This window comes from Tupaia chinensis, unplaced genomic scaffold, assembly GCF_000334495.1.
Source record: "Tupaia chinensis unplaced genomic scaffold, TupChi_1.0 Scaffold000037_4, whole genome shotgun sequence".
Taxonomy (NCBI): Eukaryota; Metazoa; Chordata; class Mammalia; order Scandentia; family Tupaiidae; genus Tupaia; species Tupaia belangeri.
The window spans coordinates 320,531-341,123 of record NW_006159487.1 but is presented as its reverse complement, the minus strand read 5'-3'; the positions used below and the strand labels follow the sequence as shown (position 1 = coordinate 341,123).

The following is a 20,593-nucleotide window of genomic DNA, read 5'->3' as shown; positions in this document are numbered from 1 at the left end:
CCCAGGCTAAAATTAAAGGGAAGGAGCTCTGGGTGGGCTCCGACTCTCAGTTATGGCACCCGAGGCTCTACCCAAACTCACGCAGGAACCGGGGCCGGCAGAGGTCGGGCTGGCACGTGGACAGGGACTGGGAAGCCTCTTCCTGACCCTCTCTAAGCCCATTTCAGGGCATCTTGATGGCTGAGGCAGGCAGAGCACCGGCTCTTCTGAAAGGCCAGGATGCTGGGGGCGGGGGGGGAGTGCGGGGGGACAGGGCCCATGTGGTCTGGGCTCTATTAACTAACTCTCTCCCATCCATCAGAGCCTCCCCCCGGGCCGCTGCAGTCCTGGCAGCTGGGTCACCCCGGGGAGGCCGGGCTGGGGTCCCTGAAGGGAGCCAGGCTTCAGGCAGAGCGGCAGGGACACATGTGTGCCTGGCTGGGCTGGGGCCGGCCCCTCATTGAGAAGGGGGCCCCTCAAGCTGGGCTTCATTAGGGCAGCACACCGGCGGCGGGCAGCTGACAGCAGTTACTCGTCTGCATTATGGATTAACCCATCTGGGCCGCAGAAATGGGCTCTGAACGGGCCACAAAAGCAGGGGCGTGGCCACAGTCACACGCTGGTGACCCGGGAGCACATGACCACAGTCACACGCTGGTGACCCGGGAGCACAGTGTCCGGCTGCCCCCACGGGCTCTCCAGCTCCTGGCCCTTGCCCCACAGGAAAGCCAGAGATAGATCCCCAGTGTAAAAAGCAGGTCCCCACAGGGGTTTGGGGTGGGGACTTCAGAGGGGGAGCCCAAAGCCGAGAGCCAAGCAGGGGCTCAGTGAGGGAAGGCCCAGGAAGGACAGGGTAGGGGTCTGCCCCACCCCGCCCCCTCTGAGGCTAACTACCCAGGCGTGAAAGACGGCCTCTCACTGCCCTGGCATTTTGGATGCTCCTCAGTGGGAGTACCCCCCAGCACCCTCCCAGCCCCGTGCAGGGTGAGAAGGGAAGGAGGAGGGTGGCTGGCGGGGCTCCCTCCTTTGGCTAATCCCCTCATTACCATCTCATAATCAGAATCACGCTTTCGATGTAAATGGGGACGTTAAATATTGGTTTCTCTAGACACGCTCCTTGGGCTAAAATGATTGGCGCTCACTCCTTTTGCCAGTGCTGGCGACCCCATGATGTGCTGTGGGGAGCATGGGGTGGGGGCTGGGGCGGCAGGTGAGGTGTCTGGAGAGAGGGGCCGTGGGTCCGCTTCTAGGCGGCCTGGGAGGCCCTCACTTTGCAGGAGACTTTGCTCTGAGGAGACTGGCTGGTTTGGGCCTCACTGGCGGGGGTTGGCTCCTGCTGGTCTCAGATGCTGCTTGGATGGAGACGGTGTGGATCTGCAGGCCACAGAGCAGGCCCAGGCTGCTGGGGAGAACCAGGGTCCAGGCCCTGCTACCATGGCAAGGAGCTCTGTGGGCCCTGGTGGGGTGACCCACACTCTCCCCCATTTCTAGACACAACACAGCACGAGGCCCCACGTGTCCCGTCTCACCCCGGCTGCCCTTCGGCAGAAGGCAGTGTCTGTCACTGGCCTTCAGGGTCTAAGCTCGCACCCCCCCCACCATTGTGTTGTGTTCTCTTCTGGACAAGCCCGCATCGGGCGAGGCCATGGGTACGTTCGTGGTCTGACTGGGGAGGTCAGGCGTTGGGGGTTGGTGAGGTCACTCTGCTCCCGCCCTGGGACCTGAGACAGGACATGGGGCGAGGGGGCAGCCCGGGCATGGCTGGCTTGCTGCTGCCCAGGGCTCCAGCCTCAGTGCTTGGCCTCTACTCTGGGTTCAAAACCGAATGAATGATGCTGGCAGCAAGCGGAGGCTTCTCCTTGCACGCATTCACGTTTGCCGGCATGCAGTCCTGGGTGCCCTTCAACTGTGTGTTCTTGGTCCTCCCACCCTGAGCTCCTGCCCTCGGCCCATCGCTGGGCCCAGGACAAGCATAGTAGGTCAGGCGCCTCACCTTGGCAGCAAGACCAGCAGGGCCTCCTCCCTGAGGTGCCGGGAGAGCCAGCGGGATGCTCTGGCACTCGCCAAGTGCGGGGCAGTCCCCATCAGGCACATAGCACTCAGCGAATGCCACTTTGAGCAGCCGGAGACGGATGGGGATCTCATCGTGCAGACGGAGCTGAGGGCTGCAGGGTCAGCACCTTGTCCGGACATGTGGTTGGCAGTGGCAGCTGGCTGAAATCCGTGGGCCTGGAATCCACCCCCCAGGAGAAAGGAGGGACAGTCGCCTGAGGCCCTGTGTTGTGCTGTAGGAGACAGGTCTTGGGCCCCCGAAGACAACTGGCTGCTCTCATGGCCAGTGAGCAGGCGGCCCCTTCTCAGCAGCGGCCAGTGAGTGGGCACGTGTCCCACTAGGCTCTGAGGAGAGGGAGGGAGATGCCTTCGGAGGGCACCCCCAGGCCCGGAGAGGCCTCCACGCTCAGTTCCCGTCTAGCTTCCTCCTCATTAACTCCCCGGCCTCATTAATCAGGCCCGTGAAATGTGCCCCAGGGAACACTGCCCGCCCCTCTGCGTCTGGAGCTTTAATTATCTGCCCAGCGGGAGGAAGCAGGCACACACATACACACACATACAGAGGCCCAAAGACAGCCAGTCCTGGCAGAGCCGGGGTCCTGACCCACGGGGCAGAGTGCTCCTGGCAGCCACACTGTGGGGCTGTCTTCTGCTCCGGACCCCCGCACCTGCCTGCAGAGAGGCAGTCCTCCTCTCTGAATACCTCCATGAGCCTCATCTTGGGGATGTCATTTCTCACCAGACCCTCCTCGGCTGACTCCTGCGTGGCCGCGGGTCCCGGCGGGGGTACAGGTACAGCCCCCGCCCCGAGGAAGGTGTGAGAAATTAACCAGCCTGGAAACACAGACAGAGCCACCAGCGGCAAGGTGCGGTCCTTCAAACAAGCTGCAGGGTCGCTAACGCAGTAAATCCGCCAGGGGCCCTCTGAGGAGTGGCTGTGTGAGGCAGACAGCAAGCCTGGGGCGAGCCGGAGCCCTGCAGGTGACACCCCAGGTGACACCCTGCCGGGGAGGGAGGGCTGCGACCATGAGTTGCTGGTAGATGTTAAAGTGGGAGTGAGCTGCCCGCACCCGGGTTTTGCTAGACCCTGTGTGTGGTGAGGGGGGCTAATTAGCAGTCAGTGGGCCGCTGAGTGTGGACCGGAGTGGGGATATCCCCAGGCTTCTACAAACAAGTCTCATCTCAGGTGTGGGGCTTGGACTCTTCCGTGGGAGGGGGGCGGGGAGCAGCTGGCTGCCCCACCTGTGGGGGTCCACCTCCTGCTGGACCACTCTAGGGAGGAAGTGGCTGACTTCTCGGCCCTCTCATCTACGAGTGGACAGGGCATGGACTCTGGACTACGCATGCATGTCAGAGGTCCAGAGACAGTCTGGAGTAGCTCTGGTCTTGCTCGAGGGCTCAGGGGCCCATCTTCCGTAGCAGAAGCCAGGGCTCAGCGTTTGTAAGTCTTCCATGCAATCAGAACGTACGTGATTTGAAACCCATTAACTCGTTAAATCCATGAGCTCATAAAGGCGTCTTTAAAGCCATCACTGGTGACCTTCAGAGAATGCTAAGAAATCAATTCATTGTTTTGAAAAATAATAAGGAAAATCAGGCATTTATCCTGCCTTTCCTATTCAGAATGTGGCTCAGGGTGAACAAGTTTCAGACGACAGGCCCTCTGGAGAGGCGATTCCAGCTCCTATGCGAAGGGACTCCAAGAAAGGGAAGCATGGCTGGGCAGTGTGACCAGACGAGGTGCCTGAGCGGTGCCACTGCTGCCCAGCTCCACCGAGCGCTGACGAGCTCGGTAATTCTGCCTCTGAGCCCTCTTGGGAAGAAAGCAGATGCTCCCCACCAGGCCTCTGTCCAACAGCCGCTTTACGGGGAAGAGAGGGGCGGGACGAGTCAGATGACACCGCGGGGATACATTCAACACAACCCAGTGTGGAAAATTATGCAGGACAAATGACCCGCTTTCTTCAACAAATAAATTGCAAGGAAATAAAGAGGGTGGGAGGGGCTGCCCCCTGGATTAAGAGACAACATTGTAGACTATGCGGATCCTAATTTGAACAACACTGAGGAAGAAGAGTTAAGGCAACCGGAGAGTTTGGACATTGACTGCATCTTTGGTGATATGTAAATTCCTGAGTTGTGACAATGGCATTACCAGCGGTACGCTGTTTCAGAGTTCACGTTGTAGGGCTCGATTGCAGCATCTGTAGAAGTGACAGGAGTCCTGAGATTTGCTTCAAGACCCATGGTGAGCACAGTGGGGACAGGTGAGGGAGGTCAGCCTTGTTGCAAGGGCTGAAGCTGGACAAGAGGACCCGGGTTCCTGACCTGGTCTCACTGTCTCATGCATGCTCATGAACTGAAATATCTACTGCACAGGAACTTACAATGCTGTGGTCACAGTGGCTGAGGACAGCTCCCCCACTCCAAGGTGCCCAGGAGACCAAGCTCAGAGTGGAGCCTGCTAGACCCTCAGAGTGCTGCTAGACCCTGACCCTGCTCATTCTCTGTCCTTCCCCGAGTGCCCCTCTCCCAGGGAGTGTTAAGGGTGGCAGGCAGGATGACTCGTCAAGGCCACGGAGAGCCTGCTGGTTCCCTGGCCCAGGACGCTCAGGGCCTGGAATCAGGGGCTGGCACTGCTGGCCGTCCTCTGTCCACTGTCTGCCTGCACTCAAGGACGAACACCAGAGCGCCCACCTTACTTCTTCTGTGCTCTGGGGCACAAAGCCCAGGAAAAATCAGAAGACAGAAGACGCCACCCTCCCTGGGCAGCTGGGGTTGGAGAGGACCATGGTTAGCCTGGGTAGGCAGAGCAATGGGCGGAGAGGGCGAATGAGGTCAGGTGCAATAGCACGTGGGGGCGCTGCAGAGACTCCTGCCATGCTCTTCCGTGCAGGCCCTCCTCCACCCTCCATCCCTGTGACCAACCCTCCCCTGGCGGGGCATTGAGAGGTCTGGCTGCAGTCTTGGCCACAGTAGCAGCCTGCGTGGCGCGTGTCTGCTTCCCGCTGCACCTCTGCGGCTGCTCCCACGCGGGGCAACCGCCTGGCCCGGGCCCTGGTGCGCTCTGGGAGGCCGGGCCTCTGTGGGGCAGTGGGGCGTGACCGCGTGGCCTAGACCCCTCCGCACCTGCCCCTTGCCTCGCGGGAGGGGTCTCAGCTGGGGCTGCACTTGGTAAAGAGGCCGTGGAGAGGCCGGCGGCCGCCCCAGGAGCAGCCATAAATCTGGAGCAGATAGGGCCTGACAGTCTCTGGGTTGGGGAGGGGCTTCGCTGTCCGCCCAGGCCCCCTCTTCTCATCGCAGCAGAGTTGGAGGGACTCCCCGGCTTGCTCGGCCTCTGGACACACAGTCTGCCCGCTGCTCCTGTGCCACCACGGCTGGGACGAGAACGAGATGCCTGGATTTGAGGGCGCACAGCAAGTCTCCTGCCTGCCCCCCAGCTGCTCTGAGCTGGCCCTTCCTGACTGTACTTAGCTACAGCACTGGCAGCAGCGCAGGGATCTGTCCGCTCCAGTCTGCAGGAAGTGCCTGCATAGTGCAGAGGCACAGGCAGCAGGGTGAGGCGGGGAAGGTGGCGGAATGCCAGCAAGGGGTGGCACTGGCCAGGCTGTCAACTGCATGAGACCTTGAGCAAACGTTTGAGTCAGGTCCCTTCAGGAAGCGGCACTACCCGTGGCAGAGTGGAGGCCGGTGCAGGGCTTCGATGGTGTCCACCTCAGACAGGGAGAGGCCATACACAGAGACCACGGGTCCCCCTGCCACAGCTGGGCTGTTGCCCCAGGAGCACAGACTCCAGGTGCCAGGATGTGCTCGCCAAAGAGCAGCCTTGGGAGGGTCAGCTGTAGAGGGAATGGGCGAGGAAGGGGGCACAGCAGTGCAGGAGACGGGCCAGCTTCCGGCAGACTTGCCAGTGTTCCATATGTCGTTTTCACTGTCCCAGTCACACCGGGCGGGCAGACTGCAGAGTGTACGGTGCAGCCGTGGCTCCCACGAGCCTGCTCTCAGGGTCAGCTGGCCAGTGTACTCTTCATTAGGCTGTCCTGTTGTTTCAGGCAGGCGTGTGGGGGTGGGCATGGCTGTGATTACATACCCTCTCTCTTGTGGCCAAAGCTTTTGCAGGCCATCTCATTCTCTGAGTGACTTGAAACTGCTTTCTTTCTTAATGGAGTTGGTTCTTAGCTTAGCTATCCCAGTCCCCAGCTGTGGGGTTGGGGCTTTCCACTGCCCCGCACTACAGGACCAGGAGAAGTAGAGCGTAGGGGCACACGAGAGTGCCCACAATCCTAGCTCACAGTACGTGCACTGCATAGAGGGGTCCTCTCTGGAGGAGCATGAATGGAGGAGTCCCTGTCCCCTGTCAGAGATCCTGGTACCATAACCAATCTGACCAAGAGTGATGGGCTAGAGTCACCAGTGAACTTCAAACACTGAGTCTGCAAAGAACAGGGGCCTCTATGTGGGGTCCTGGGGACTCTCAATCCAGGAAACCCAGATTTGAACAGAACTGGAAGCTTTCCAAGGAATTGACAGAAGAGGTTGGTTTTAAAGGTAGAGAAGGGCCAAGAAAGCAGCAAGCAAGTACAGAAAGGGGCGGCTCTGTCAAAGCTGCTTACCTTTCAAGGGTAAAGACAGAGGGACTTCTTTTTGGCTAACCAGGCAGACTGGACTCTCCTGTCTGCAGCGTGGCTGGTCTGCAGGCGTCCATCTGCCTCCTGAAAGCCAGGGACTCCCTTTCCGGCTGGGTTCATGGAGCCTGGTGTCGGAGGTCAGTTCAGAACTGCGGCCTCCTGTGTTTGTGACTTAACAGTGTCCACGGCACTGGAGCCCAGCTGAGTAGGCAACACCTTGCCACCACTCTGCTGTTCCCCTTCTGTGACCGTCCCTCTGCTCCCTCTAACATGCTGGGGTGCGTGATGGGCTGAGCACTTGCCGCCCGCCCACTCCCGGCAGCCTCCCTCCGCCTGTGCCCACGTGGTTTTCCTAGACCAGGGGATTGCCATGTTTACAGCAACATCAGAACCCCTCAACACTGCCCGTCCCCCGCAGAGTTTCTGATTCCTCGGTTTTGGGAAGGGACAGAGCAGGTGCCCTGCTGCCCAATCCCAGGTGGGGACTATGCTGGACGCACTGTGGGAACACTGCCCAGAAGGATGGGGAGGAAGGGACACAGTCCTGGGGGAGCACTGGGCGCTGCAGTGTCCTCCACTCGGTGAGGGGCCGTCAGCTACATGACTCCCCAGAGAGCTCTGGGCACATTCCGGAATTAGCCCTGTGTGTGTCTCTATTCACAGGTGTGTGTGGGGGGTGTGTGTACATGTATTTCTGTATCTGCACATGCATGAGTGTATGTGCACATTTGTGTATGTGTGTATGCATGTACGTATGTGTCCTCATGGGTGTCTGTATATGTGTGTAAATGTATATGTGTGCATTTTTGCATGTCTGTGTATGTTTACGTGTGTTGTGTGAGTGTACATGTGTGAGCAGGTGTATTTTTGTGTGAATGTATGTGCATGTGTGTGTTTATGTGCTGTATGTGTGTGCACATCTGTGCACATGTGTGTTTTGTTTGCGTGTGTGCATGTTTCTGGGTGCATGTGTATGTATATGAATGTGTTTAAGCATGTGGGCAGTGTATGTGCGTGTGTACATGAGTGTATTTGTAAACATGAGTGTGTGCATGTGTATTTTCTCCAAAGACTCAGCATGCCCCCTAATGGACTTGGGCACTTCTGCATCCTCTGAGCCTTTCACTGGGGAGCAAGGATCACCCTAATGGTTTCCCAGCCCAATTTGGTCGTCACGCATCTCTTAGACACAGAGAGGCTGAGAAGCGCTTTGCACATCTCTGTCTGCAGCTGGTAGCCTAGGTGCCAGCTCCCGTGGGTGCCAGCGCCCGTGGGTGCCAGCGCCTGTAGGTGCTAGTGCCTCACGGCTGCTTGTGTATGAACAATGACTTAGCACTTCCTGGGGAAACCTGACACCCACCTATACGTCTCCCATAGCCTTAACACAGTACGAAGATTTTAGGTGGTTGGGCTCCAGATACCCACGGTACTATCGCTGACCACCAGGTGGCAGCGCTTGCTTTATTAGCGAGCGCCGTGCCTGCACCAGGCCCTGCTCAGGAGGAGAGGCTGTCTGGGTGGGTAGAGTGGAGGTGGGGGGGTGGTGGGGAATAGCACACATTTGTGCCCGCTGAGCCTCCTCATTAGCGAACAAAGGCCCCAGAAACTTACCGGTTTGGCCTTCTGGAAAAGAGGTACACTCAGAGAAGCGTGAAGATAGGTCCCACAGCTAAGCAAACTGCAGCAATTTAACTTCCCACCGCAGGGCTCTGGTAGCACATAAGCACATGGGGGCCTAAGCAATGTCAGGGTCCCCGAGGGCTCCCTCTGCTTCCCCGCCCTGTGCACAGGCCCCTCTTAGCGGCTGCCCAAGTCCTCTGCTCACAGCAACATTTCCTAAACAAAAATGAAGACTCAGGGCTGGCCAGTGGCACAGCCAGAAAGCGGAACGCCCTGCAGGCTGGCCCACGTGGGGCACCCGGGTTAGCACAGAGACCTCTTGAACCAAAGGGGTGTGTGTCCGTAATCTGGGGTTGTGAGCTGGGGGTGCGTTGTACTGTCAAGCCCCTGTAGGGGTGCTGTCTCTCTGTCTCTCTCACTCACAGAATGAATAAAACCTTTGAAACTAAAAGCTTTTTTCTGACTTGAGAGTCCCCTTGGGGGGCTTGTCACTAAATTCTGGCCAGTCATCTGATGGATGTGAGGAAGGGGCCAACCACACAAAATAGAAATGTAGAGCCTTTATTGGGAACACTCCTGGGTGAGGTGTGCTGGTCTGACAGAGAAAGAGAGAGGGAGCCAGAGAAGTTGCAGGGTTCGAGACTTTTATAAGAGTATAGGGAGGAGAAGTGTCTTAAAGGTAGGAACAGTCCATGTGTGGTAATGGTTTAGGGGGAGAGCTGGCTACTGTACCATGTAAGGTCTGGTGCCGTGTGCAGAGTAGAGCCCTGTGTGCAGGGTAGAGTGTGTGTGCAGGGTAGAGCTCTGTGTACAGGGTAGAGTTGTGTGTGCAGGGCAGAGCTCTGTGTGCAGAGCAGAGCCATGTGTGCAGAGTAGAGCCCTGTGTGCAGGGTAGAGTGTGTGTGCACAGGATAGAGTGTGTGTGCAGGGTAGAGCGTGTGTGCAGAGTAGAGCTCTGTGTGCAGGGTAGAGTGCGTGTGCAGGGTAGAGCTGTGTGTGCAGAGTAGCTCTGTGTGCAGGATAGAGCCCCGTGTGCAGGGTAGAGCGTGTGTGCAGTGTAGAGTCGTGTGCAGGGTAGAGCGCATGTGCTACATCCAGGTTAGTTCTGTTGACAGACTAGATCCGGGTTGCATCAGCCGACTGTGGTGTGGCATCCGACCCCCACATCCAAGCTGCCCAGGCCTCCGGCCTAACAGTGGACGCATAGGGGCTCTCTCCATACTCCAAATGACCCTGACCCCGAGGTGGGACTCAAGGAAGGTTCAACACGTGTTCTGGGAAGGGGCAGGCGAAGGGTCTGTCCACACAGACCTGACAGTGAGGGAAGTCTCCAGCAGCCTGGTGGCCAAGGCAGACACCCCCACCTCACAGAGAACGCTGGGGACTTCCCACAGCTGGGCCAGCCCTCCAGCGAGGGGACGGCGTTCTGTTTGAGCCCGTAGTGGTTATTTTTCTGTCAGGCTTAGTCTCCCCCTCATTTTGGGGTGGGCAGATATCAGGTACACATGGAAAAGCTCAGACTCTGAGTGGATCACAGCCTCTTACCACAGCCATGACCTGGGCACCTTCTGGGCTCAAATGCATGGGCACCCAGAGCCGGTGTGAAGCAGCATCGGAAGGCTGCAAACACGGCCCCTGCTGGCCTCTCTCAGGTAGTCCAGGCTGCTAGCATGACACCCCACCCTTCCCTGGAGCCCCCTCACACAGCCACCCAGCTGCTGGGAACTCTGGTTCATAAAGCGTCTCAGTTGCTGGAACTACTTTGAGATGCAAAAGTAATGCCCTTGCTTGAACGAGAGCCGCTCATGTGAACCACCCCATGGGCAGTGGGGTGCGTGGGGCTGCTCCTGGGTCTGCGGGCGTGAACCGCGGAGCTAAGGCCCTCATGCCACTCAGTGCGTTAGGGAAGAGGGGCTTTAAAGTAAGTGAATCATCCTCTACCACGCCTCAAAGTTAAAAGCTCACCCAGAAGGTCCTGCCGTTCTAGGCCATTAGCAATGGCTGCCGTGAGTAAAGCTATGCACACGCCGATGCTCGCTCCTTTCATGCCAAATCTAGGATCAAACAAACAAACAAACAAAACCCACATTGTTTTTGATCAAGGCGAAAACTCACTGAACCAACGTTTGGTCTTTGAAGTTCATTGACAGACACAAAGAGGTTTGCTACGCCGGTTGGTCCCCTCTCAGCCACTGGTTTAGCCTGGGACAGCTCACCGCTGCGTATCACTCCAGACAGAAGCTCTGCATTTCCTGCCGGGGGATCTCCTATGCTGGGGTCCCCAGCTACAGAACAGCCAGTTTCCCCCTGCCCCATGGGTCATTGGAGACTAAGGAAAACAGCACACGTAGGTGGATGCCAGGGCCAGGCAGTCCCAGGGTCGAGCTCAGGTCCCCCACTCGCCGGTGACATGATCGATGACCAGGAACTACTCCTCTCTGGGCCAAGGCTTCCCTTTCCCCTTGCAAAGTGAGGCCTGAGTGAGCAGCACGTGACCGGCTTGTGTCTGCCTGGGCAGGGCCTTTGCCCCCACCAGAGTCTGCCACTTCAGGGACTGTTCCCTGTGATGGGGAGGTATGTGTGCTATTGTCAAGGTCACATCTGGTCCCCCTCCTTCCTGACAGGGCTCCTAAAGTCCTGGGATCTCTGGAGGGATGAGTCTTTGAAGAGTGGGTCTGATCCACAGAAAACCAAAGCAGGGTCAAAAGGTGGACGTGGGCTCGTCACCCTCCAGTGGCCTGGAGAGAGTGCGCATGCTCGTGGGCCCTCGAGCCCCGGTTCTGGACAGGGCAGCTGTGTCTCTGGACTAAGTCTGCTCGGCCTTGCTGAGGTCACCGTCACTCCTTTCCTAGAAGGAGCCCTCACAGTGAGAACATGATGGCTCTGGACTAAGGAGGCAGAGCGTCTTCCTTCTCACTCACTATACACACAGTTTGCTCACTCCAGACCCACTGGCCACAAATGGGGGCATCCCCACGATCGCCCACAGGTTCGCAGGGAGAATTTTCTAGACTCACTCACAAAACTCCAGGCTGACAGTCTTATCACAATGAGAGGGTACAAGTTAGAGCCGGCTGGGGCACACGCAGCAGAGTGCAGATCGAAGAGGCTGCCCTGTGGCAGCTGTGGTGACCAGCAGCATGCTGCCCCGGGAAAGCGCGTCCTAATCCTGGGGCCCAGAGCCAGAGCTGAGGCTTTGTGCAGTGGCCACAGCCGCTGTGCTCCCGGGCCTCGCTTTCTGGCCACATGCGCTCCTTGGACCCAGGCCACCTTCATGCCCACCATTCAGGAACAGGCCGTGGCCAAGGGAAGCTGTGGGGGTGGGACACAGGTCACTATACAAATAGCAGTCTTGGTTTTGACTTTTCCTGATTGGAAAGTACCTTTGTTACATAGTAGCAGAGAAAGCAGGGCTGATACTTGCCCACCAGGGGGCCTCCAGTTTCACTTGGATACATTTAAACCAAAGTCTTAGTCCCTGCTCTTCTCCAAGACTGGGCTCCACCCCCCAGGTCTCCTTCGCTCTCCTAGGGCGAATAGTGTAAAAGTCAGGGAGGGACAGGGGCGTCTTTCATGTCTTTTCCCCACGGTCCTTTCTGCCTATTGTCCATGACCCCCGGAGGCCCTGCGTGGTTCTCTCCACGCTGAGCCCTGGCTGGTGGATCCTGGGAGAAGCTACCGTGACCTTCCGCGCATGTTGGTGTGGTCCCGTTACCAGTTTTATTGATTTTGAAAAGAAATTCCTATAAAGTCCTTGACGATAATTCTCTAATTGCAGAATTTCAGGCTTCAGGGAGGATATATTCGGCAGGGGTCCTGGTAAGGGAACAAGCCACAGGTACGTTTGGGAACTTCCTTCCACAGCAATGGTGCGGTTTACACCATCCGTGACGCACGACGGTCCTCCTCATCAGCCAGCATGGTCAGGCTGTCCACCGTCAGCCATCCTAACAGGTGTGTAATGTTACAGCTCAGTCTGGCTGTAACCCGCATTTTCCAAAGACCAATAATATTGTTCCATGTACTTACTTGTCATCTGTACATCCTCTTTGGAAAAATGTGTTCCAGTATTTTTGCCCATTTTTTTAAAAATTTGCCCACTGTAAAAATTACGTTGTGGGGGCGACCAGCAGATGGTGGACTGGCTGCGCTGTTGGACTCCCACATGGCTGACCTCAGGTTCCAGACCTGGTGGCTTGAAACTCATGCCAGGTGTGTGTGTGTGTGCATGCCCAAAATCCTGAGCGGAGAATGGAGAAGGGATTACAGTGTGGCCATCCCCCTGGGGGTGGTTTCTCACTTTCTCTTTTACTGTCTGTCTCTGGTGAGCACACATGCCCTAAGGCAAAAAAAAAAAAAAGCAAAAACAAGAAAAAAAGTTGGGATATTTACCTATTACTGAGTTTTGAGCTTTCTGTACATGATTTGGGCACAAACACTTTATCAGATATGTAATTCACCACTCTTTTCCAAATTTGCTGCTTGTCTTCTTATTCTCTTAACTATGCTTTTTAAAAAGCAGTGCAGGGACCGGTAGATGGCATAATGGTTACGTCACTAGACTCCCACATGACCAACTGTGCTTTGAATCCTGGGACTGACAGCTCGAAACACACCAGGCACATGTGCATGTCCAAAATCCTGACAGAAGGGACTGGGCGTGGCCATCCCCTCTGGAGGGTTTCTCACTTTCTGCCTGTTTCTGTCTCTCCAATGAGTGTATGTGCCCTATAATAAAAATCTCTGAAAAAAAAAAGGCATTAGTTCTTAACTTTATCAAGTTCAATCTATCAGTTTTTCCCTATAGGTTGTACTTTTGGCGTCCAATCTAAAATTGCTTTGCCCCCAAATTGTACCCTTCTCTGTGAGTTACCGTTGCGTTTCCCCTTCAGGCCTTTGACTGAATGAATGAAGTCTCGTGTGGTTGAAGGGATGTGCTTGCGTGCGTTTTTCCCGCATGGATGCCCTAGCTAACGAGATAACCCTGCACGACACGGCCTTCCACCTCAGTGGAAAATCAGCCAGTCACATACGTGGACGTCAGTTTCTGGGACAAAACTATTTGAGTGCCTTGTCTAGCACCCCAGTCTGGTTTGGAATGACTCCAGGCCTGTGAAAGCTCCCCATGTTTGTCTCCCACTCTGAGCATGCACGCCTTAAAGCAAAATCCTCTTAAAATATATTTATTTATTTATTTATTTATTATTTAATTCACCAGAGAGAGAGAGAATAAGCTAGCCAGCCACCGGGTCTAGGACTCAAACCATGTTCAGCCCCGTGGGAGTCCAGCATCTTAACCACCACGGCACCCTGTTGGCCCTGGCTGTTCAGTTCTTCTGTGTTTTTCTCAGATGTTTTTGCCATGGGGAGTGTGCATTTGTCAGAGAGAGACAGAAACACAGAGGGAAAGTGAGAAATCACCCTCGGGGGGACAGTTGCACCACAACCACGCCCCCACTCTCCTCTCAGGATCCCTGGCACACACACGTGCCCGGGCGTACTTCAGGCCACCAGGTTTGGGACTCGAACTGCAGAGTCAGCCGTGTGGGATCCAGCACCCTAACCACACACCAGCTGGCCCCTGGTTGTTTAATTCTTACTGCTGCGTAACAAAACCTTAGTGGCTTAGAATGAATAACAACGATTAACTTTGCTTTTAAATCTGGGGGTGCCCAGAGTCAGCTGGGAAGCTCTTGTCGAAGGTCGCCTGTGACCGACATCCAGTGATGGCTGCAGCTGGGGTGGCCGCGAGGCTTGTTCTTCCTCAGGAGCTGGGCTGGATGGAGACACGGAAGGCTTCGACGGCCCCCACCCCGGTGCTTTCCTGCCCTGTGTGGTCTCTCCACCTCTTACTGGCAAAGATGGTTCTCGAAAGAGACCGCAGAAGCTGTGGTATCCCCGCTAGGGACTTAAAGGTCATGTAGGGCCACTTCCCCCAAATTTGACGCATTGAGAAAGTCACAGACTCACCCGGGGCCCCAGGGGAGGGAGCGTAGACTCCGCTTCTTGGAAAAACATTAGGAAACATATGGACATGTCATAAAGCCTCGTCGTAGCAAACAGTTTGGATTATTCTATCCCAACGGGAAGCCACGGATAGTTTAGTTTTTGTTAATTCCTTTCTTCAGAGACACAAGGAGGGCACACCCCTAGCTGCTGTGATTCTCACGGCCGAACACGTTTCCTGCGTGGGAGCGGCTGTGGGTCAGAGTAAACACCCGTGGGAGGCAGAATGGATGCCCAAGGAGGCTGCACCGGTAGCTAGAGGGCTGCTAGTGGGGCATGGCCCTCACCGAGCAGAAGGGCTCACGCTCAGCTGTGGGGCACACAGCTCTCCTCACTGCGGCTGCGTTAATGACCTGAGGATCGAATGGCTATTTATGAATTTATCCATAACCATGTGGAGGCTTTTTTTTTTGAGAGGTTTTTGCTATAGCGCACGTGCACTCGCCAGATAAGACAGAGAGAGACATAGAGACAGAAAGCAAGAAATCACCTCCCGGGGGGATGGCCACGCTGCCATCCCTTCTCCTCCATTCTCCTCTCGGGATCTTGGGCATGCACACACATGCGCCCGGTGTGAGTTTAAGCCACTGGGTCTGTGGTCGACTACGTGGGAGTCCAGTGACGTGGCCATTACGCTAACTGCTGGTCCCTGGAGGCTTTGGATGAGTACTTCAGCCAAGTTTGTCAATTAGACATGATGTTTAATTTAGATCGAGTACACATCATTCTGGATGACATGGTATTAAGTGGCTGCAGTGTGGAAATGAAGTGGCCAGGAATTCTTGCTCTCCCACGAATTCTGGATGAGATGTCAGAGAGCTGAATGGGAGGCGCCTCCAGACAACATGGATTTATAGAAAGTGTGAGCACCTTAGAATACACTTCAACATCCATAGCCTGAAAAGAATTGAGAAGATCAGACTTTGCACAATTAGGTATTTTCCAAAGACATTATAAATACATTTCCCACAGTACCTAAATAGAAAGCAAAACAATTTTAAGATACGCATGAAGGGACCAGCAGTTGGCATCATGGCTATGTCACTGGACTCCCACGTAGTCGACTGCGGTTCGAGTCCAGGACCTAATGGCCTAAACTCACAACAGGCCCGTGTGCGTGCGTACCCAAGATCCCGAGAATGGAGGAGAAAGGACTGTAGTGTGGCCATCCCCCCTGGGGGGTGATTTCTCATTCTCTCTCTCTCTCTCTCTCTCTCTGTGTCTTTCTGGCAAGCGCACGTGCCCTATAGGAAAAACCTTTCCAAACAAAAATAATGACAATCAGACCAGCAGATGGAGTAACATTTACATCACTGGACTCCCACATGGCTGATTGCAGTTTGAGTCCTGGACCTGGCAGCTTGCTTTATCCCTTTCTCCCCCCTCCCCCCACTCTATGGTCAAATTAAAACAAATAAATAAATAAATAAAGTTAAATAAAATAATTCTAAAAAAATGCACATGAAGACGTTTTCTCGGAACTGCAGTTTTATTTCATAACTGTGAACATTTCCCACTTCTTTAAATTTCGTTGAGTACCTAAGAAACTGCTCTTGGTCCCCGCTTCCATTTGCAAACTAAATTCAGGAACAGTAGGACCATGATACGAAGAAAGTATGGCAGTTCTCTATCAGCTAATAACATTTTTAAATTGACTTTAAAAATAGAAATGGGGGGGAACCAGCAGTTAGCGTCATGGCTATGTTGCTGGACTCCCACGTAGTTGACCGCGGTTCATGTCCCGGACCCGGTGGCTTAAAACTCACGCCGGGCACGTGTGCGTACGTGCCCAAGATCCTGAGAGGAGAATGGAGGAGAAGGGATTGCAGAGTGGCCATCCCCCCTGGGGGGTGATTTCTCGCTTTCTGTCTCTGTCTCTCTCTGTCTGGCGAGTGCACGTGTCCTATAGCAAAAAAAAAAAAAAAAGGGGACCAGCAGTCGGCATCATGGCTATGTTGCTGGACTCCCACGTAGTTGACCGCGGTTCATGTCCCGGACCCGGTGGCTTAAAACTCACGCCGGGCACGTGTGCGTACGTGCCCAAGATCCTGAGAGGAGAATGGAGGAGAAGGGATTGCAGAGTGGCCATCCCCCCTGGGGGGTGATTTCTCGCTTTCTGTCTCTGTCTCTCTCTGTCTGGCGAGTGCACGTGTCCTATAGCAAAAAAAAAAAAAAAAGGGGACCAGCAGTCGGCATCATGGCTATGTTGCTGGACTCCCGTGTAGTCAACTGTGCTTCAAGTCCTGGACCTGGGGTGCGCCCGGGGCCTTAAAGAAAAAACCCCCCCCAAAAAAAAAAAAAAAAAAAAGGAAAGAAAAAGAAATATAAACAAACACATGGGCCGGTAGATGGCATGGTGGTTAGAGGTGCTGGACTCTCACATTGCCAACCACGGTCAAGCCCTGGACTCGGTGGCTTGCTCTCCCACTTTCCTCTCTCTCTCTCATGTGCACGCTCTTGCTCTCCTGCTCTGTCCCTCTCTGGTCAAATAAAAATAAATAAATAAATAAGTAAAGCTAAATAAAATAATTTTTTAATTAAAAGAAAAGAAATACACACAAGCAGAGAAAGGTGGGGATCCGGCAGCCCAGACCCCTCCGATGGAGGCAGTCACCCTCAAGTTTATTCTTTTACAGGGCAAAGGGGGAAGGGGAAGCCAATGTAAAGCCAGCTGTTTTTGTATGTTAATTGTTGAGGGTGTGAAACCTCTGGCACCCTGCAGTCCTGTACAAACTTTCTTATCTTCCTGGGCCTTCTCTGGCTAGCAGGCAGCTTCCACCCTGCCTCACAGTGCTGACACACAGAGGCAGAGGCAGATCCTTGTTAAAGCTTTTTGCCAGCCCTGCAGCATCAGCACGGGGAGCCGTGTCTGCTGTGGTAAAGGTTGCTGTTGTGTGGCCCAGGGACGGCCCTCCCTGCACCCAGCAGCATCTCAGGCAGCTCCCAGATCATGGGCACTCAGCACTCTCAGGGAGGTCTCCAGCCTGGCCTCTGGAGTCTCCCCACCAGGTCAGGCTCACACTTCACCACTACGAAACTTCCAGGCTCCATCAGCACTTGTTTCTGTTTGCTTGTTTTCCACTTATTTATGACAGAGCAAGAGAGAGAAAGGGGGAGGGGGAGATTGCACCCTACACCCTCCATAGACCATGACCCGGTCTCTCTTCTCTCGGTTGGGCCCTGGGCACTGGGGATGAGCCTGGAGTATTTCAGGCCAAGCAGGCCGAGAGTCTGAGCCACAGTGGTCACGGAGAGGCCAGCTTCCTCTGACTCACGCTGACCCCACTGGCAGGTCTGCCCCTGAGTGGAGGTGGCAGGAAAACACACACACACACACACAGCTGGAGAGTAAGTGCTGTGGTGAGCGTGCTGCAGGGCGGACCGAGCTCCAGGAGCAGACGGCCACGTGCCACCCAAGTACACAAGTGGGTGGGGCTGCTTCAGGGAAGTGGGAAACGGAGACACAGGGTCAAGACTGGGAGAAATGAACAAGGGGCAGAGGTGCACATGAAAGGAGCAGCTGGTGGGTTAGGGCACGTTCCCGTGCTGTCTCACCCCTGCTCATATCCCATCCTTGACCCTGTGCTCTCACCCCTGCTCATATCCAATCCTTGACCCTGTGCTGTCTCTCACCCCTGCTCATATCCCATCCTTGACGCGTTGACCAATCACCTCTCCGAGGCCCTTACCTACTTAGGAGCATCATTCAAATTTACAAGTGACGGATCACTCAACTCGAGGTGGAGTAGTCCCTTCAGGCCCAGCAGGGCCCTCCATGAGCTCTGCTGACTAAGGATTCTCAGACATGCCCCTCCCTCCAGCCCTGCCCAGCTGCCTAGACAGCATGCCGCACACCTGCACACACACATCGGACTTTACATTGGTGGCTTGGTTTTAGCTTCAGGGTGTCACTGGTCATTTATTTATTATAAAATTTAAAAGAAAATTGCCAGAGGACAGTGTGCTTGCTGGGGAGAGTGTGAGACAGCAAGGACAGGGAGACAGGACCCTCCTGGGTACAATCACATGGCAATCCCTTCTCCACCTCTCCTTCAGGGGGGTTGGGCACACACACATAACTGCCAGGTCCAGGAATCAAACTAAGCAATTGGTCATGTGGGATCAGCTACTGGCTGACCCAGAAATCTTTTTTAAATTTTATTTATTCATTCATTTATTTTAATTTGACCAGAAAGAGACACACAGAGAGAGGGAAAGTGAGAAAGCAAGCCACCAGGTCTGGGACTCGAATCGTGCTTGCTGGGGAGAGTGTGAGACAGCAAGGACAGGGAGACAGGACCCTCCTGGGTACAATCACATGGCAATCCCTTCTCCACCTCTCCTTCAGGGGGGTTGGGCACACACACATAACTGCCAGGTCCAGGAATCAAACTAAGCAATTGGTCATGTGGGATCAGCTACTGGCTGACCCAGAAATCTTTTTTAAATTTTATTTATTCATTCATTTATTTTAATTTGACCAGAAAGAGACACACAGAGAGAGGGAAAGTGAGAAAGCAAGCCACCAGGTCTGGGACTCGAATCACGGTTGGCCATGTGGGAGTGTCTAGCACCTAACCCATGATGCCACCTACTGGCCCTCAGAAATTTACTTTTTAATGCAACCTTTTCTCATTGGCTAGACTGATGGGGTGAGGATGGGAGAAGGGTAACACAAAAATAATGGCTGGAAACAGAAATCCATGGGACAAGAGACTTCCTCTGCTTTATTTGGGAAGACTTCCAGTATGAATTAGAGCTGATCTGAGAACCATCCAGGACAGACGATAGGTGGAGGGAGGGCTTTTCTTCAGGGCTGTGAAGTGATGAGTTCAGGATAAAGCTGTGATTTCTAGCCCCTCAGTGCCTCAGCTTTAGGGTATGGCTTAGACCTGACGTCCGTACACACTAAATCTCTAGGACATTAAGAATTTACTGCTGGGCTAAATGAGGGTGAATGTCGCTTAGAGAGGGGTCTGTGATCATTCTGCCGCTCGCATACGCGTCCTATGACTCCAGCACCATTCTCGGGACTGCCTGTACTGACACTGCACTCTGGCAGCAGTGAGGCCCACTGACCCGCAGAGCTGGAAGCCAGGGCCTCTCCGAGGCTGAGAGGTGGCCAGGCTAGGAACTGAGGCCAGGCACCGCAGCTGTAAGAGCCACATCCTCCACCCACATCCAGACTGCATCTCCCTCTTAGAGAAAAGGAAGGGAGCATGCCGTCCAGGCCGGCCTTAGCACCTTACACAGTAACCGATGAACTGCTCTGGCAGTCTGCTGCGGCACGTGAGGACACCTCTTCCTCACTCTGCCTCACCCTCTGACTCCTGGGGACAGCCAGTCACTCTCCCAGGTGATTCTCAGAACGAAAGACATGCTGACCTCACTGAGTTTTGCTTTTTAAACCAAACACATATTTGCTGTTTTTAAAAGTACTGCACAGTTTACTCATAGTCATTGGTCAGGCTCCTCAATTATGTCTGCTTAAATGAAAAACAGCCTGCTGAATTTTTAAGTAAATGATCCAGGACAGTCTGCCAGGACTTTCAGCTTTGAGAGTGTGAGATATTTCAGAGCAGTGTGGAGTGGTGGAGCTTGTCTGTCACCTCACACTCAAGGGACTGCCAGGGGTGGGGTGACTCACACTGGCCACCTTGCATTTGGGAGCACAACCAACTGGTAAAACGACCAGTTTCCACGGGGAGGGCAGGGCGGCTCCGATGCTCAAGCTACAGACAGATGTTCCATTCTCTACAAACCAAACCATGACATCCCCCCAGACCGTCTCCAAAGCAATCTCGTGACCTGCATCAGAGCACAGATCTCCAAAGGGGTTCCCCCAAAGCTGCAGCACTCCACCTGCTGCACACCTGCCCCAGTGCAGTGCTACACAGGCGCTCAGCCCACTGGCGCTCACCCCACAGGCGCTCACCCACTGATACTCACCCCACTGATGCTCACCCCACTGATGCTCACCCACCCCACTGATACTCATCCCACAGATGCTCACCCACTGATACTCACCCACTGATGCTCACCCCACTGATGCTCACCCACTGATGCTCACCCCACTGATGCTCACCTACTGATGCTCACCCCACTGGCGCTCACCCCCACTGGCTCTCACACTGGCGCTCACCTCCGCGGGCGCTCACCTGCCCCGTTGCAGCGCGCTGCCTCCTGCACACCTGTCCTAACGCCTCGCCAGACCACAGCCCTGCGCCTGCGCCTTCCCGCCGCCGGTCCCCGGAGCCCACCTGGAGCCGGGAGCAGGGCGGGGAGCGCGCGAGCCAGCCGCACGGCCG

General features: G+C 55.0%; 1 protein-coding gene across 1 annotated transcript in view; it reads right to left on the bottom strand.

The window, feature by feature from the left end:
- Positions 1 to 10,595, bottom strand: part of ROBO3 (roundabout guidance receptor 3) — a 39,633-nt gene extending 29,038 nt beyond the window's left edge. Inside the window, 8 exon segments of the mRNA XM_027772686.1 lie at positions 1,297 to 1,353; positions 1,973 to 2,144; positions 4,187 to 4,235; positions 5,161 to 5,255; positions 5,702 to 5,870; positions 8,100 to 8,172; positions 8,271 to 8,282; positions 10,395 to 10,595. Of these exon segments, the coding sequence (XP_027628487.1) occupies positions 1,297 to 1,353; positions 1,973 to 2,144; positions 4,187 to 4,235; positions 5,161 to 5,255; positions 5,702 to 5,870; positions 8,100 to 8,172; positions 8,271 to 8,282; positions 10,395 to 10,595 (828 nt within the window).
- Between the last annotated feature and the right edge of the window lie 9,998 nt (positions 10,596 to 20,593).